General features: G+C 49.3%; 7 protein-coding genes across 7 annotated transcripts; 6 read left to right on the forward strand and 1 right to left on the reverse strand.

Annotated features, from left to right (window-relative positions):
* Nucleotides 1-669, reverse strand: TRUGW13939_11476 (uncharacterized protein; the record flags this gene model as incomplete). Its single annotated transcript, XM_035494583.1, has 1 exon — nucleotides 1-669. One exon carries the CDS (start codon nucleotides 667-669, stop codon nucleotides 1-3), a length of 669 nt encoding a protein of 222 aa, XP_035350476.1.
* Nucleotides 670-1,000: 331 nt separating this feature from the next.
* On the forward strand, nucleotides 1,001-3,643 carry TRUGW13939_11477 (uncharacterized protein; the record flags this gene model as incomplete). Its single annotated transcript, XM_035494584.1, has 3 exons — nucleotides 1,001-1,208; nucleotides 1,264-3,036; nucleotides 3,084-3,643. 3 exons carry the CDS (start codon nucleotides 1,001-1,003, stop codon nucleotides 3,641-3,643), a joined length of 2,541 nt encoding a protein of 846 aa, XP_035350477.1.
* Nucleotides 3,644-4,174: 531 nt separating this feature from the next.
* Nucleotides 4,175-5,950, forward strand: TRUGW13939_11478 (uncharacterized protein; the record flags this gene model as incomplete). Its single annotated transcript, XM_035494585.1, has 2 exons — nucleotides 4,175-4,434; nucleotides 4,498-5,950. The coding sequence occupies 2 exons, from the start codon at nucleotides 4,175-4,177 to the stop codon at nucleotides 5,948-5,950; spliced, it is 1,713 nt and encodes a 570-aa protein (XP_035350478.1).
* A 516-nt stretch (nucleotides 5,951-6,466) lies between these two features.
* Nucleotides 6,467-8,391, forward strand: TRUGW13939_11479 (uncharacterized protein; the record flags this gene model as incomplete). Its single annotated transcript, XM_035494586.1, has 3 exons — nucleotides 6,467-6,899; nucleotides 6,950-7,161; nucleotides 7,219-8,391. The coding sequence occupies 3 exons, from the start codon at nucleotides 6,467-6,469 to the stop codon at nucleotides 8,389-8,391; spliced, it is 1,818 nt and encodes a 605-aa protein (XP_035350479.1).
* Nucleotides 8,392-8,692: 301 nt separating this feature from the next.
* On the forward strand, nucleotides 8,693-11,589 carry TRUGW13939_11480 (uncharacterized protein; the record flags this gene model as incomplete). The annotated part of the gene is made up of 8 exons (XM_035494587.1): nucleotides 8,693-8,732; nucleotides 8,798-8,955; nucleotides 9,013-9,164; nucleotides 9,219-10,165; nucleotides 10,216-10,350; nucleotides 10,403-10,531; nucleotides 10,582-10,877; nucleotides 10,927-11,589. The coding sequence occupies 8 exons, from the start codon at nucleotides 8,693-8,695 to the stop codon at nucleotides 11,587-11,589; spliced, it is 2,520 nt and encodes an 839-aa protein (XP_035350480.1).
* A 300-nt stretch (nucleotides 11,590-11,889) lies between these two features.
* On the forward strand, nucleotides 11,890-12,324 carry TRUGW13939_11481 (uncharacterized protein; the record flags this gene model as incomplete). Its single annotated transcript, XM_035494588.1, has 4 exons — nucleotides 11,890-11,985; nucleotides 12,046-12,077; nucleotides 12,152-12,233; nucleotides 12,298-12,324. 4 exons carry the CDS (start codon nucleotides 11,890-11,892, stop codon nucleotides 12,322-12,324), a joined length of 237 nt encoding a protein of 78 aa, XP_035350481.1.
* A 613-nt stretch (nucleotides 12,325-12,937) lies between these two features.
* On the forward strand, nucleotides 12,938-14,418 carry TRUGW13939_11482 (uncharacterized protein; the record flags this gene model as incomplete). The annotated part of the gene is made up of 4 exons (XM_035494589.1): nucleotides 12,938-13,137; nucleotides 13,203-13,230; nucleotides 13,302-13,815; nucleotides 13,874-14,418. The coding sequence occupies 4 exons, from the start codon at nucleotides 12,938-12,940 to the stop codon at nucleotides 14,416-14,418; spliced, it is 1,287 nt and encodes a 428-aa protein (XP_035350482.1).
* Between the last annotated feature and the right edge of the window lie 669 nt (nucleotides 14,419-15,087).

A 15,087-nucleotide genomic window follows, 5' to 3' on the forward strand; every position in this document is an offset into this window, starting at 1 on the left:
TCAAGGCTGCCCCAACGGCTCCCCATCTATTTTTTCGGGCTTCTGCTGCTCCGTATAACTCGCCATATCTTTCCCAAACGGATTCTGTAGAGGCTCCGTCCTTACTTCCCACACATCCTCACTACTCGGACCCGTCTTGTATTTGACCGCTTTCTTCCTGTAATGATCACGAATCGTTTCCCGCCGCGATTCGTCCGAGTAGCTGCGCGATTTCATACACAGCCAGAAATTCTCCCAGTGTTCGCTGCACGATCTCAAGTTGCCGTAGCGGTAGACGTTGACCCATTGGCCGCCAAAGGATTGACAGAAAAACGCATAGTCAAAGGCAGAGCGGCAGGAGAGGGAGGTCGGGTAGAGGGATTCGAAGGATATTGAGGATGGATCTGAGTCGGGGTCTGAGGGTGAGGATGATGAGGATGAGGATGTTTTGGCGTTGGAGGGGTTGGAGGAGTCGCTTGTCCACTCGATTGCGGCGAGAAATTCACGGAGTTCGGCGTCGTCGTGGGTTGGTTTTGTTGTTGGTGTTTGTGTCGTTGTCGGTTTTGAAGGAGGAGGAAAAATAGCAGTAGTAGCTGGATCTTGCGACGACGTGGATTGTGAATGCGACAGAGAAGAAGACGCTGTACTCGTCTGGTCAGACGAAGACGAGGAACTCCACCACCAGCCCATTGTGACAAAGGTTTATAGATGCTGGTTGAGTTGAGTTGGTTTGGGTCGACTTGGCTGTTGATGAAAAGAGTCGGTCGGTATAGATAATAATTTATTTCATGCGCGGAGGAACGATGAACGAACGTTCACTGGTGTATTTCCGTAACAGTACAGTACGACATCTTGGCATCCGCGGCACCTGCATTAGCATGACATTCGGTATGCCGCGGTATTGTCCTGTCCCGTCGACGTCATAGCTCGACCATTGAGCTCCCATCTTCATCTTCACAACCCGAAGTGATTGCAATCCGTGATCATGGTTGTGTTTCGTTAACTAGAGAAAATTATGATAATGCGGATGCCGTTGAGGACTCGAGGGTATTGCCCACGGCCTGGCTGCTTTCAATCTGGAGTCCGGAGCAGCTTGTTGTCTGCAGTGCGATTCAATGCTACTGCAGCACCAGCAGCAACTACTACTTCTGATAGTGCCACGACGATTGACATTCTCGACTCTGGTCATATTTCTGTCTCTGCCAATGAAGGAATATTATACATCAACAGTGCGATAAACCCAACACCCGCTCCGCGATTGCAGCTGACTTGAAACAACAATAGATATTGCCCCGCTGCGGCTTCAATGGCTATACAGACTCCTCTGGTCCGGCGAGCCCCAGACCGTCAACAGAATCCTACAGCGCGTCGACAAACCTTCATACGCTGCCGCCGACCACTGGGCCGTCGTCCGGCGCGCATTCCCGCCAGATCTGCACGTTTCCATAAAACAAGTCCTGCCGCGGCTCAACGAGGGCGGGTTGTTTGTCAAGTACTCGCTGCCCGCGGGCAAGACGAATGAGGATATACTCAGTGCCATTGATGAAAATCTGCAAAAAAACCCGATTCGGCCGTGGTTCAATCCTCTAGATCGCGTCGATATTGGACGTGTGCTGGGGAAGCCGTGGATTGAGGATATGTACCGGATCCCCAGTGCGAGACTCAGGGTTGAGTTCTTGCCGTCGCCGTCGTCGCCGTCGGACTCGGCTCCCGTGGAGTTGACTCAGGAGATGCTTTATTCGATATTTCGCAGATATGGGAAAATAAAGGACATCGAGGGCCAGCCATCAGATTCCAAGACTCTGCCTAGATATGCCATTGTGGATTTTACGCGGGTGAAACATGCTATTCTGGCCAGAAGCTGTATCCACGGCATCATCGTTCCCGAGACAAAAACAGAAGGTAAAAACCAGGCTCTACTCAAACTCACCTACGAACGCAAGGTGCGCGGACACTGGATTCGAGACTGGATTGTGAACCACCCGCGCATCGTGATTCCAGCCATAGCGGCGCTGCTTGCTGGCATCACGGTACTTATTTTCGATCCTATTCGCACGTTTTTTATAAAAATCAAGGTCAAGTACTCGCTCAACGCAGATGACCAGCTTCTGTGGACGTGGATTTGGAAGGAGGTCCGCAAGGCCAATATTCTGTCGTTTGGCACTCGCAAAAAGGAACGCAATGTCCTCAGGGCGATTTGGGATGACCGCCAAGAAGAAATTACACAGCTGCAATCGTGGCTAGGTGAAAACGGAACGACATTTATCGTCGTCCAGGGCCCCCACGGGTCCGGCAAGAGGGAAATAGTGGTTGACCAGGCATTGAGAGACCGCAAGCACAAGCTGCTTATTGACTGCAAGCAAATCCAGGACGCCAGGGGAGACGCTCAAACAATCTCCGTGGCGGCGCAACAGGTCGGCTATCGACCGATATTTTCTTGGATGAATAGTATTAGCAGTCTTATCGATTTGGCCTCGCAAAGTATCATCGGGACCAAAGCCGGGTTTTCGGAGACGTTGGACTCTCAGCTGAGCAAGATTTGGTACAATACCTCTGTTGCGCTGCGACAAATTGCACTGGAAAATAAAAAGAAAGATGATAGGGAAAACACCCTATCGGAAGAAGAATATCTAGAGGCACATCCTGACCGACGTCCCGTCGTTATCATTGACAATTTCTTGCATGGAGCTCACGAAGGTAGCATCGTCTACGACAAGATCGCGGAATGGGCAGCTGGGTTGGTTACTGGCAACACAGCACATGTCATTTTCCTGACTCCAGATGTCTCGTATTCCAAATCTCTCAGCAAGGCCCTGCCGAGTCAAGTCTTCCGCTCGATTTCTCTGGGGGATTGCTCTCTCGAGGTGGGCAGGAATTTTGTCATTCGTTATATTCAAGAAAAGGAGGGCGAGGAGAATCCAGACGGCGATGTGAAGGCCAAGCCTAGCTTGCCACAGGGACTTGATGACCTTGATGAGTGTATCAATGTTGTTGGCGGCCGCTTGACGGATTTGGAATTTATAGCACATAGAATCAAAGCTGGGGAAAGTCCTAAAGGTGAGTTCTAACCACTAGGACGTTGCTATATACATACTAATTGTTAGACGCCGTCGAACACATCATCGAGCAAGCCGCCACCGAAATCCTCAAAATGTACCTCCTCGACACCGGCGGAGGCCAAAACCGCCACTGGACGCGAGAACAAGCATGGTTCATGATCAAGCAAATCGCCGAAAACAAAGACGGAACCGCCTCGTACGGCCTCATCTTGCTTTCCGACCTGTATGCCGAGAATGGCGAAGCCACGATATCAGCGCTCGAACAGGCCGATCTCATCACCATCACGTCTGTCAATGGCCGCCCTTCGGTGATCAGGCCAGGCCGTCCAGTGTACCATGCAGCCTTTAAGTATATGACAAGGGATGAGCAGTTGCGAAGTCGTATGGACCTTGGTATTCTCAAGCTGTTGATTGAGAAGGCGGATAAGAGTGTCTCCAAGTATGAGGATGAGCTCCATTTGTTGGGGAATCTCAGGAAGTACCCCGTAGAGCTCAACTCGAGGATTCAGTGGGTGTCGCAAAAACTACAGGCGTCTCAGGCTCAGTTGGAGAAGCATGAGAAGGAGAGTGCGTCTTTGGCTAAGATTTTGAAGACGTCGGAATAGTGCTACATTGCATGCAGTGCAGTGCTGTAGTATCAACAATAATACTACATGTGTAATTGACATGTATTTATCCATGAATTAATGAGACCACCCCAATCTTTGATTTCTTTTTTATTAAAATAAAATAAAACTGATAAATTATTTTTCGATATGATATCTCTCTTGACAGTATGGGAAATTGTTCTTCCGACCCGTGCTATTATTGGCAATTTGTTACCGTAACTTACTGTTACCGTCTTACGGCCACTTCACGTCAGTCTCGCGCTGATATGGTCACCCTTGCTCATTGTTCATTTCGTCTCCTGTTGTTTCGAATTTAGACCACAAGTAAATTTGTGTCCTTTTCTTATTCTGGATTCTTTCATGATATTCCCGGCACAGGTGGCTGGGTCTTGACTTTAGTGTTGCTGCTGCTTTGTTGACTTGTATCCTTGGGCCACATTCACATTAGGCTTGGACTGCAACTCTAACATCCCAGTCAAGAGTTCTCCTTGTTATTTTTCTTCTCCTTCTTCTTTTTTGACACCAAACATGGAAGCCAGCTCATCACCCCACGGCCTGTTGGAACTGGCCAAGGATACTGCAGCGCAGTATTCGCTATACATCCTGCTCGCCGTGTTATTCTTCTCGTGTCTCGCGAACAGAGCCATCACAGGCCTCCAAAGCCAGCTCCAGAGGCCCGCTGCAGACGGCGAGCCGAATCGTCCTCGGAAGCTACCCTATTGGGTTCCGGGCTTGGGACATGCGTTTTCCTTTGTATGGGGTCATCGCGACTTTTTGCTAAAAGCAGAGTATGTTTTTTTTTCTCCTCCCCGGTTTACTTGAGGAATGTTGAGCATTGATTGGCTGTATAGGCAAACCATAGATGAGCCTGCTGTGGCGCTGCAGATGGGTTTTCATACACAGAATATGATATACTCCCCCACCATGGCGCAGAAGCTATTCAGCTATACAGGGGCCAAATCTGGTGTTTATTCTACAAAAGTAATGGAGAATTTCCTAGGCGATGTTGGTCCCTTTCGCAGGACCAAGCCGGAAATCCTCGAAAAAATTAATGATACGTTGACGCCAATCAAACAAGATCGGTATCTGGAACAAATCACTTCAAATATAGTTACCTTTCTCCAAAGAGAGACAGCCAACCTAGTCTCGTTTAGCCGGAGTATTGTTGATCAGTCAATATGGGAACGGAACGCGGCGATTACAGTAGAGGAAGGTAGCAATCCTCCCATTTGCGAAGCAAATATGTTTGCATTGATTAGGAGCTTCACTACCTACAGCATTTCTCAAACCTTCATGGGACAGGCTTTCGTGGACTTTCATACAGGCCTTATTGAAGACTTGTGGACATGGGACCGCGAATTCGTGCGTTTATCTGCTGGCACGCCGAAATGGCTTCCTGTCCCCGGAATATCAGCCGCTTATCCAGCTCGAGAACGCGTCCGGAAGCTTGTTTCGGTCTTGCAGGCATCCTTCCTGGCCTTGGAAGATGGCCGGGATGCGCCCATGGAGTTCCGCGATCTTGACGATGTCTCGGAGCTGATGCAGACACGAATGCGACTGTGGAAAACGCTAGGAATCAATATCGCTCTCAGTGCCCGGTTGGACAGCTGGCTGCTTTGGAGGCTGACCAGCGACGTTTCCAAACTGGTCTTTTGGATGATTTTCCACGTATATTCCGACCCAGACGGTGATCTGCTATCAAAAATCCGAAAAGAAATTGCACCATTTGCGAAAACCTCCCGTCTCGGGCCGAAAGAGACGGGACTCCCATTCATGGAGCCGCCTAGGGTTTCAATGGATTTTGAAGGCCTTCTCCGGTCATGCCCTCTCTTGAAAGCAACCTATGCTGAAACTACACGCTTAAACACGAACCCAATTTCATACCGGCAACTCACGACTGACCTGGTCTTGACCGAATCCGACAAAGAAGCGACTCTCTACGGCGCAAAGGAACCGCGATCCTACCAGTTTCGTCGCGGAGATATCCTTGGAGTCCCCTGCGGTGCTCACCACATAGACCCAGTTTACTATCCCAATACGCAAAAGTTCGACCCAGAACGCTTCATTTCGACAGACTCTGGGAAGGAGGCTGTTGACTGGCGAACGGTCTTGCCATTTGGCGGCGACGACACTTTTGCAGCTTTCACTGAGCGCCAGGTATTAGCCTTTTTTGTCTCGGTTGTTTCTCTCTGGGATATTGAGCCTGTCAGCCCCGCGGGTTGGAAACATCCGGGCCATAAGCTGTCGGCAAATGCTTACAATATTTCTCGCGATTTGCGAGTACGTTTGAAACATCGTATATAGTCGAGTATGTCTAGGTTCTTGTACGATAACACTTGCATAGCTGGGACTTGATAGAAACTACGGCGTTGAAATGAATTCTGTTTCCTCGAGCGGGCTTCAATGCATAACATTTCAAGCATGTGTATATGTAGCAAATTAGATTCTAGTCAGGATCATTAGGCCTCGTCGTTTAGGATCCCCGTCAGTTTGAGTTCTCCATTAAATCGAGACGTTTCGACACAAGTGTTGGGTGTCCCAAGTATGATACTGTGTGGCCTCAACAATTGATTGCTGGGGTGCCCTCCCATGTACAGACTTTTACATATGTATGTACATGTGCATAATTGAAGGCAATGCAGACGGAGATGTGCCGCCTGTGCTTGGGCTTACCTTCCAGAAACGGCAACATTTACGGACAAAAATCCGAAAACGCGGAGGCGATCCGTTCTCCACACCAAAACGACTATATACATGGCGACATCGTCTTGCTCGGATTATTACTACAAAACATGAAACTCTCTGCAACACAGACACAAAATGTCTCTCCAAAACGACAACGATAGCCGACCCCCCAATGCCGAGGACGATTATGACCTGAACAAGGCCATCGCGTCCCGCTCAGGATTGCGCCAGGGCCTGACCTCATACGGAGATGCCCATTTTTCTCTCTTTCTACGCAAAGTCTTCATCAAGGCCCTCGGGTACACAGACGATGCGCTGTCTCGGCCAATTATTGGTATTATCAATACCTATTCTAGCTATAACCCTTGTCACGCCAACGTGCCCCAGCTCATCGAGGCCGCCAAGCGGGGTGTGCAGTTGCATGGTGGGCTGGCCATTGATTTTCCGACCATTACGCTGCACGAGTCTTTTGCTCATCCGACAAGCATGTTTTTGAGGAATCTGATGAGTATGGATACCGAAGAGATGATCCGTGCTCAGCCAATGGATGCTTGTATAATGATAGGGGGTGAATTCTTTCCATCTATTATCTTAGAGTAGAGTTGGCTGACTGAGTAGGTTGTGACAAGACTGTTCCGGCGCAACTCATGGGCGGCATTTCGGCAAATAAGCCAGTTCTCCCCCTCATCACTGGTCCGATGATGCCTGGAAGTCATCGAGGAGAAAGATTAGGTGCTTGCACTGACTGTAGGAACAATTGGGCGGCCTACAGAGCCGGACAAATTGATATGGAAGATATCAGTGCCATCAATGAAGAGTTAGCCCCTACAGTAAGTCCAGACCAACATTAAAGCGAAAAAAAAACAAAAAAAACTGACTGGCGAAAGTCCGGGACCTGCGGCGTCATGGGAACAGCAAGTACTATGGCCTGCGTCACTGCTGCTCTAGGTATGATGCCACTGAAGGGCGCCTCCGCCCCTGCTGTATCATCCGGACGACTACGCATTGCCGAAGAGACAGGTGCAAATGCCGTCTCTGTAGCTCAGGCCAAACGCACGCCGCAAGAAGTTCTCTCCAAAGAATCTTTCTTGAATGCAATCACCGTCCTCCAAGCCATAGGCGGATCAACGAATGCCGTAGTCCATATTTTGGCTATCGCAAACCGGCATCCAGAATTTCAAGGCGAAATCACGCTCCAGACATTTGATGATATTGGTCGAAAGACACCTTTGCTCATCGACCTGAAACCTAGCGGAGATAATTACATGACCGACTTCCACAATGCTGGTGGTATGTTGGCCCTACTGCACACCCTTCGACCACTGCTCCACTTGAACGCCATGACCATATCTGGAAAAACTCTTGGTCAGCTTCTCGATGAGTCTCCCTTTCGGTCATTCCAGTCTTCTCAAGAAATCATCAGACCTATCTCCAACCCGCTCTATCCATCCTCATCGCTCGTGGTTCTCAGGGGAAATATTGCTCCTAATGGAGCCGTCATGAAGGCCTCGGCATCCAAGGACCGCTCGCTATTGAAACATTCCGGACCTGCTGTTGTCTTTGAAAACAGCGCAGACCTAGCAAAGCGAATCGACGACCCCGATCTTCCCGTGACAAAAGACTCGGTGTTGGTTTTGAAGAGTATCGGCCCAGTGGGAAATCCCGGAATGCCTGAAGCAGGTCTAATCCCACTACCGCGAAAGCTCGGGTCTCTTGGAGTCACAGACATGTTGCGTCTCTCCGACGGAAGAATGTCTGGCACAGCTGGAGGCACCATCGTGCTTCACATCTCACCAGAATCGGCTCTCCAAGAGTCGCCGTACGGCATTGTCCGCACAGGCGATATAATTACTTGTGACGTGGAAGCTAGAAAGCTTCAATTGGAAGTTTCAGATGAAGAGATTCAGCAAAGAATTGCAGAACGAAAGGCGAATGTCAGCATTGAAACCCCAGACAAGAGTACTCGACGAGGGTATCGAGCTCTGTATACTCGATCTGTCAACCAAGCAGAAGAGGGTGCTGATTTTGATTTCCTGACTGCGAATGGCGCGAATTGGTAGTTATATTTAATATATCGCACGTACAAGATATTACAAATAGAAAATTACCAGTTCTCTGATGGTTGTACCCCAGCCCTAGGCCCTAGGCCCTATTTGGCCGCCGCAGTGGGCTAGTCCCGCGCGACGCGTCTCCCGGCAGCAATTAACGCGTTCCGAGGATCATCAATTATTGATGCGCTCCAAGTTGCGACAATCGAAACCAGATCATTGCGACCCCGCCAACCAATTCAATTGTCTCAACCTGTCGGGTTCCAAAATTTCTTTACCTCTATACGGGGAACACCTGACTCTCGAAATACACATGACCTCTGAAGCTATCCGGCCAAGGGGGAGGCCAGCCCGTACGTATTCGAAACCCAGAGTTTCCTGTATGGAAATACAGTGTTGACCACCATCGCTTTTCCAGATACCCCCGGGACGACAATCCTCACATACACACCAGATGGCAGACGCGTGATAACTGCCGGCTCAAACTCCGCTATTCGGGTGTACAACATCGGACAAGATGGCGAGCCAAAAACAATCGACGAAGGCGTGGAGGCCCATTTTGGAATTGCCGCAACAGTGAACTATCCTGCCTAGTTGATATATATTGCAGCAGTGCTAATTTTATCTGGCTAGAACGATGCATTTATCATGGGCGCAGAAGACGGCACGGTTTGGCGCTACGACATCGAATCTGGGAAAATGGAAAAGCTCCTTGTGCGCTGTGCCCTACCGGTTCGCGATCTTGCTATATCACATGATGGGGAGTGGATTGCTGTTGCGAGCGAGTGAGTTTTCTACCGGGACTTGTTAACATGGAGATTAGCTGACAAACTGTGAAGCGAACTTACTGTGAAGATTGTCAACACGGACGACATGACCAATGTGAAGTATCTCCGAGAGCAGACAAAAGGGTCGAAACACGTAACTTTTGACCAAACCGGCCGGTTTGTTGCAGTTTCATGCACAGATGGGATTCTATACATTTATTCAGTGGCATCTGAAGAGCCACAGCTGGTACGAAAGCTGGACGGCGCTATAAGACGACTCGAGGCAGAAGACGAAGCCACTTCACGAGCAGTATGGCATCCAGATGGTACGGCTCTGGCTTTGGCCCAGGCTACCCGTGATATTGCAATTTTCTCAACTTCGGACTGGAGCCCGCAAAAATCTTTTACTTCTGGACACAACGGCGACATCACAGCTCTCGAATGGTCCCCCAATGGAGCGCTCCTGGCAACAGCTGGCTCGGATGGACAGATCCTGCTCTGGGAGACTAGCACTCAGAACATTTTGAAGCGATATGATTTCTCGAATGTGATCAATCTCTCGTGGCACCCTAGTAGAAACTTGTTATCTTTCACCTCATCAGATGGTGAGCTCTTTATTCACGAAGATTTTGTGCCGGGAGAATACTTGTCCATCCTTCAGAAACAGACGGAATCTGCTTTACGAGGTGGCCCGCTAGGAGAAACATCAGGAAATGTCAGAAAACCCATGGTCAACAGGCCCAAGCCTGGAGGAGAGAATCGGCCCAGAAGAGGTGGTTCCCCCGATTCTTTGGATGATCTTCTTGGACTAGATGATGCGGATGATTTCGTGGAAGACGATGATGGTGCTGGCTATACGGAAGACGTTGATATGAATGGCTTCGGCAAGCGCACTAATGGACATTTGGATGGGCCTGAAGGTCGGGAGCAGAAGCGCTTGGCTTCCTACTGGGAGCCTACCGTCCATGCTCCGTTTCAACCAGGAAGCACCCCTTGGAAAGGAAACCGATGTTACCTTTGTATGTTGTTATCTTTCTTGACATTGGATTGTCGTTGCTAACTTTGCTAGGTTTGAATTTGACTGGAGCGGTGTGGACAGTGGACCAGGAATCTCACAACACGGTCACTGTGGATTTCTATGATAATGAACTGCACAGGAATTTCCACTTTACAGACCCTTATCGCTATGATAAAGCATGTCTCAGTAAGTTTGAGATGCTAATTGGCTTCGACTAGCGCTGATACACGAATTATAGATGATAACGGGACGCTTTTTGCTTCGCCTCCAGGAGATGGTCCCGCAACCATTTACTATCGTCCTCACGAAACTTGGACAACTCGAGGAGATTGGCGGACTCAATTGCCTCCGGGAGAGACGGTGAAAGGTGAGAATCTAGAAAGATGTATATGTTTGTTTGGCTAACGCCGGTATTAGCAATTGCATTGAGCGAGTCCTACATTGTTGCTTTGACATCTGCAAATTACATACGCATCTATACACTCTACGGAACACCATTCCGCGTCTACAGACAAAAGAGCTCGGCGGTGACGTGTGCAGCATGGCGAGATTATGTCTTTACGATTGGAAATGGACCTGTCGGCCCTAGTGGATTCTCGTCAATGACCTATTCGATTGAAAATGTCAAACGCGACGAGATCTGCCAAAATGAAGATATCGTGGCAATAAAAGAAGGCGAAGAGCTGAAAAATGTGTTTTTCTCTGATGCTGGCGTAAGTCTTTTAGTCATGTGTTCAAATTTCCAATGCTAAGTCGTCTTAGGATCCTTGCATTTATGACTCGGAAGGAGTTCTCTTGGTGTTGCAACACTGGAGGACTCCCGGCCAGGCTCGATGGGTCCCACTGCTCGACACCAAGCTTCTTGACCGATTGTCCAAAGGCCGTAAAGATGAGGCATATTGGCCTGTGGCTGTGGCACAGGACAAGTTCCATTGCATCATCCTCAAGGGTGGAGAATCTCATCCGTACTTCCCCAGACCGCTTCTGAGCGAGTTCGATTTCAAGATCCCGGTCTCGACCGCACCACCTCCCAAGACCGACGACACGGAAGCAGATTCAGATGCTCGAAATGATGCCCTGAGATTCGAGGAATCATTTGTCCGCGAGAACCTATTCCTCAGTCTGTTCCAGGATCTCATATCCACGACAAACGCCACTCGCAACCAGCGTGCCGAACTCGCGCGGAAAGAAATCGAGCTCGACAAGATTCTCTTGCAAATGCTTGCCGTTGAGTGCCGAGAAGGCGAGGATCGTGGCATGAAGGCCCTCGAACTGGCGGAAATGATGCACGATCGCAGCGGTAAGATGCTCGAAGCCGCGGCCAAGGTGGCGCAGAGATATGACCGATCCATCCTTGAAGACAAGATCCGAGATGTGGCTGAGCGGCGGCTCATGGGTATGGATGAAGATGATGAACTTGCTTGAGTGATGACATTATGAAGGGGTTTTTGGGCTTTGTTCGTGCTGGATCAAGTTTATCAATGATTGGTTTTTTGTAGATACTTTAGTTGATTCAAGAGAAATTCAATTTATACTGGTTGGTGTATAGGATCAGAGCCTAGAGCCTGATTGGCTCGCCCTAGCTCCGGCCTCTGCCCCACTGTAAACAATGCAGCCTTGATTAAATGCTATCTATCCGATGCACACTGACACAACAACATCAACCTCTTTTTACTTCTCGAAGACAATTCTCCTTGGAAGCGCCTGACCAAAAACACACCCAAAATGGTCGTGACGCAGAAACTATACCCCCGCGCGACAGTGAAGCGCATAGTCAAAGCGCACGCGGGTCGCAACATCAGCAAGCACACAGATGTCCTGGTATGGCTTTCGTTTACACGTGTGTTGGTAATGTGTATACTAACTAATCTATGTCTGAAGGTGTTTCTAGATTATATGCTATTCATGCAAGAGTGAGCTCTTCTTTCTGAGAAACAAGAACAGAGTACGAACAGGCGACTGATCACAATTGCGACAACCCCGACAGACTCATGCGCGAAGCGTCCATTCGATCGAGGAAATCCGGCGAGAAAAACGTTTCGGCGAGGAGTATTCGCAAAGTCACCGAGGTGCGTTCTTTTCTCTCTTGTCCCACAATCGACCTGACCGTGTTGACCGTGTTTGTTCAAACAGACTACCTTGCGGAAGATGAGGGGGTGATTATATTGTGCAATGGCTTGTGTTACGGCGTTTTGGGACCTGGGAATATATATATATACATATCGGGAAACTAGGGGAGGCGTTGTTATATCTTCAAAGGGCGTGATTTTCATTGAACCTTGCGTATGGCGTTCTCCTTGAAGTGATTGTTGCGAATTGCGATACCCTTGGCTATTATTATGAATTAGTTTGTCGCCGGACTCGGTGCGAACACGAAATGAGCGTACGCTGAACGTTGCTCGTATAAAGAAATTGTTTTACCATGTCAAAGTAGAAAATAATCCTAATAATAATTGCCTGAACTACCTGTCGAGGTGGCAGCCTTGCAGGCGGCACGCGACACGGGAAGCTCTGCCCGGGTGCGGCAGAAACGGCGACGATTCCATTGTTTCGACCGACTTCCAACTCTTTTCGCCTCGCATCTCCACCTTCTCTCCACTCCCAGCTTCTCGGCCATTATCCAAGACCTGTGCAACAAGCTTCCCCGGATTGCTCTTCTCTTTTCCATCTCTTTAATCATCTTTTCCATCTTCTTGGACCCTCAATACCCAATCGAACCAATCATTCCCCACGCCACCAAGAGCCTCGAGCTACTTAGTTACCACCTCCCATCATGTCGGCAGTCCCTGTAAACAGCAACCCCCCTTCAAAGTCCGAGTCCAAGTCGTCCAAGAAGAAGCGTGCGAAGGCTGAACTTTCCACCAATGTGTCCGAATCGACCCCCTCGATCCCCGATGTGGACTCGAAGCAGGAGCCTTCTGTCAACGGTGTGAGCGACGAGGCTGAGGGCTCGCTCTTCAAAGAGCTTCAGAAGTGAGAAACCAAAATAGCGTTGCTTTTATTTCTCTTTGACTTTGCATCTAATCGACTGAGTACAGGCACTTGCGCAATGCTACGAAGAAACTCGTACGTCGCCCATCTTTACAACCCACATACTCCTAAACATTTGGCCGTCGACTAATATTTCGCTTCTGTAGAGTGCAACCGCTAAAGTCGATAGCATAATCGCACAATACCCCGGCAAATCCCTCGATGAATTGGTCGCGGAGAAGAAAATCAATGCCGACCAGAAAGCTCAGGCTTTGAAGAAACCGTCTTTGCAGGCGCAGGTCGCTCAGATCGAAGAGCAAATCGCACAGTACAAGCAATTTGCATCGCACTACGAGGAGCGCCTTGTCAGCCAAAAGACTGCTTTGGAAACTGCGCACAAGGAAGAGATTCAAGCAATTCAGCAAAAGGCTGTCGCCGAAGCTAAGGAGTCTCAAGAGAGCAAGCTCCGATCTCAACTACTCACTTTGAGTCAATTCCTGCGGACTGCGGCTTCCTTCAGACATGAACCTGATGAAGCAGCTGCCGATAGCCCGGCTTTTGAAGGCGTTTTGTTTCAGATCTACGGTGGTAACAAAGACGCCGTCGATTCGATGGTCAAGCTCATCAATGGTGCCGATGACAAGGTTGTGGGTGTTGATGAGCAGCCTCTGGATATATCTTGTAAGTTTATTGTGCTACTTTTATCTTTTATGGCTGTGCTGACTAGATACCGCAAAAGATGCCCGTGTGAAGCAGGTGTCAGAAGAACGATCGCCCCCAGTTCCAGAAACAGCATGGACTGAAGGGGCTCAAGCCGAGTCATCGTCAGACCCTACTATCGCCAACGCTGGTCTTACCGAGCTCCAAGCTACCACTGTTGCTGCCACTGTAGATGGTAATAGCTTCGCCGATGGCGCTCCAGCCCAATCCGACGAGCCTGTCTCTGCTGCTCCCTCTCAGGGTTTGGTAGACGATGCGGCCAACCAAGTAGCCGAGTCTAGCTGGGAACCACAGACCTCTAGCTGGGCAGAGGATGTACCGACTGGCCCCGTACCAACTGCAGGTAATGACGGCTTCGAACAGGTCGTCCATCACCAGCGGCAAAACAGCGTCCGAGGTGGACGAGGTCGCGGTCGCGGCCGCGGAGACGGATCTCGCGGTCGTGGTGGACGGGGCGAGTTCAAAGGCAAGGGCCGTGGCCGTGGTGAATTCAAAGGCGGCCGCGGTCGTGGTGGACTTGGTGGCCAGCAAGGAAACCGTGGTGAAGCCGTCGCAACCCACTAGACGCCTCATTTATACACCGCGCAATCCACCGAGACGCCGGTATCGACATACTCTGATTGTCATCTAACATTCTGCATGTTCCGTCCGCTTTGAGTCTTGTGCAACTTTTCCATTACACGCATCGCTCTTCCCGGTCCAAGTTCTCTTTTGCCTTTCCAGCATATTCCTTTGACGACTACGGGGTCTATTGGCATCGGTCCCGCCCATAAAAAGAGACGAAGCAGCTTGATGCTGTTTGTCCACAATAAAATGGTTTAATATATGGTACAGCTTTGCGCTTTCTTTGGCGCGGCAAAAGTTCATATTTTCTTGTCTTTGAGCGTTGCATAGTGTTTGCTTTGGCTGGAATTTCTTATGTCACGCAAAGATTCCCCGTTTCTTTATTTCTCGTTTTTTTTCTTGAAGGTTGCATTTTCCCGGACCGGAGCTCGTCTTTGATTTCCGTCTCTCTAAATTCGATCATATCAAAAACTGTACATCTATTTTTTTTATATCTTATTTTTTTTTTTCCGTGAGGGGCATCAAGGCTGGCGCAGGCAGGGACAGTGGCAGGAAGGGCTCAGGTTCGTGTATTAAGAATTTGCTGTAAGACATGGACGAATAGTGGATGGAACATTTACGATTGGACATGAAACCTAGAATGTAGCGCTAAGTTTGGGGTAGAGACTA

The sequence above is a fragment of the Talaromyces rugulosus genome, chromosome VI (assembly GCF_013368755.1).
Source record: "Talaromyces rugulosus chromosome VI, complete sequence".
NCBI lineage: Eukaryota > Fungi > Ascomycota > Eurotiomycetes > Eurotiales > Trichocomaceae > Talaromyces > Talaromyces rugulosus.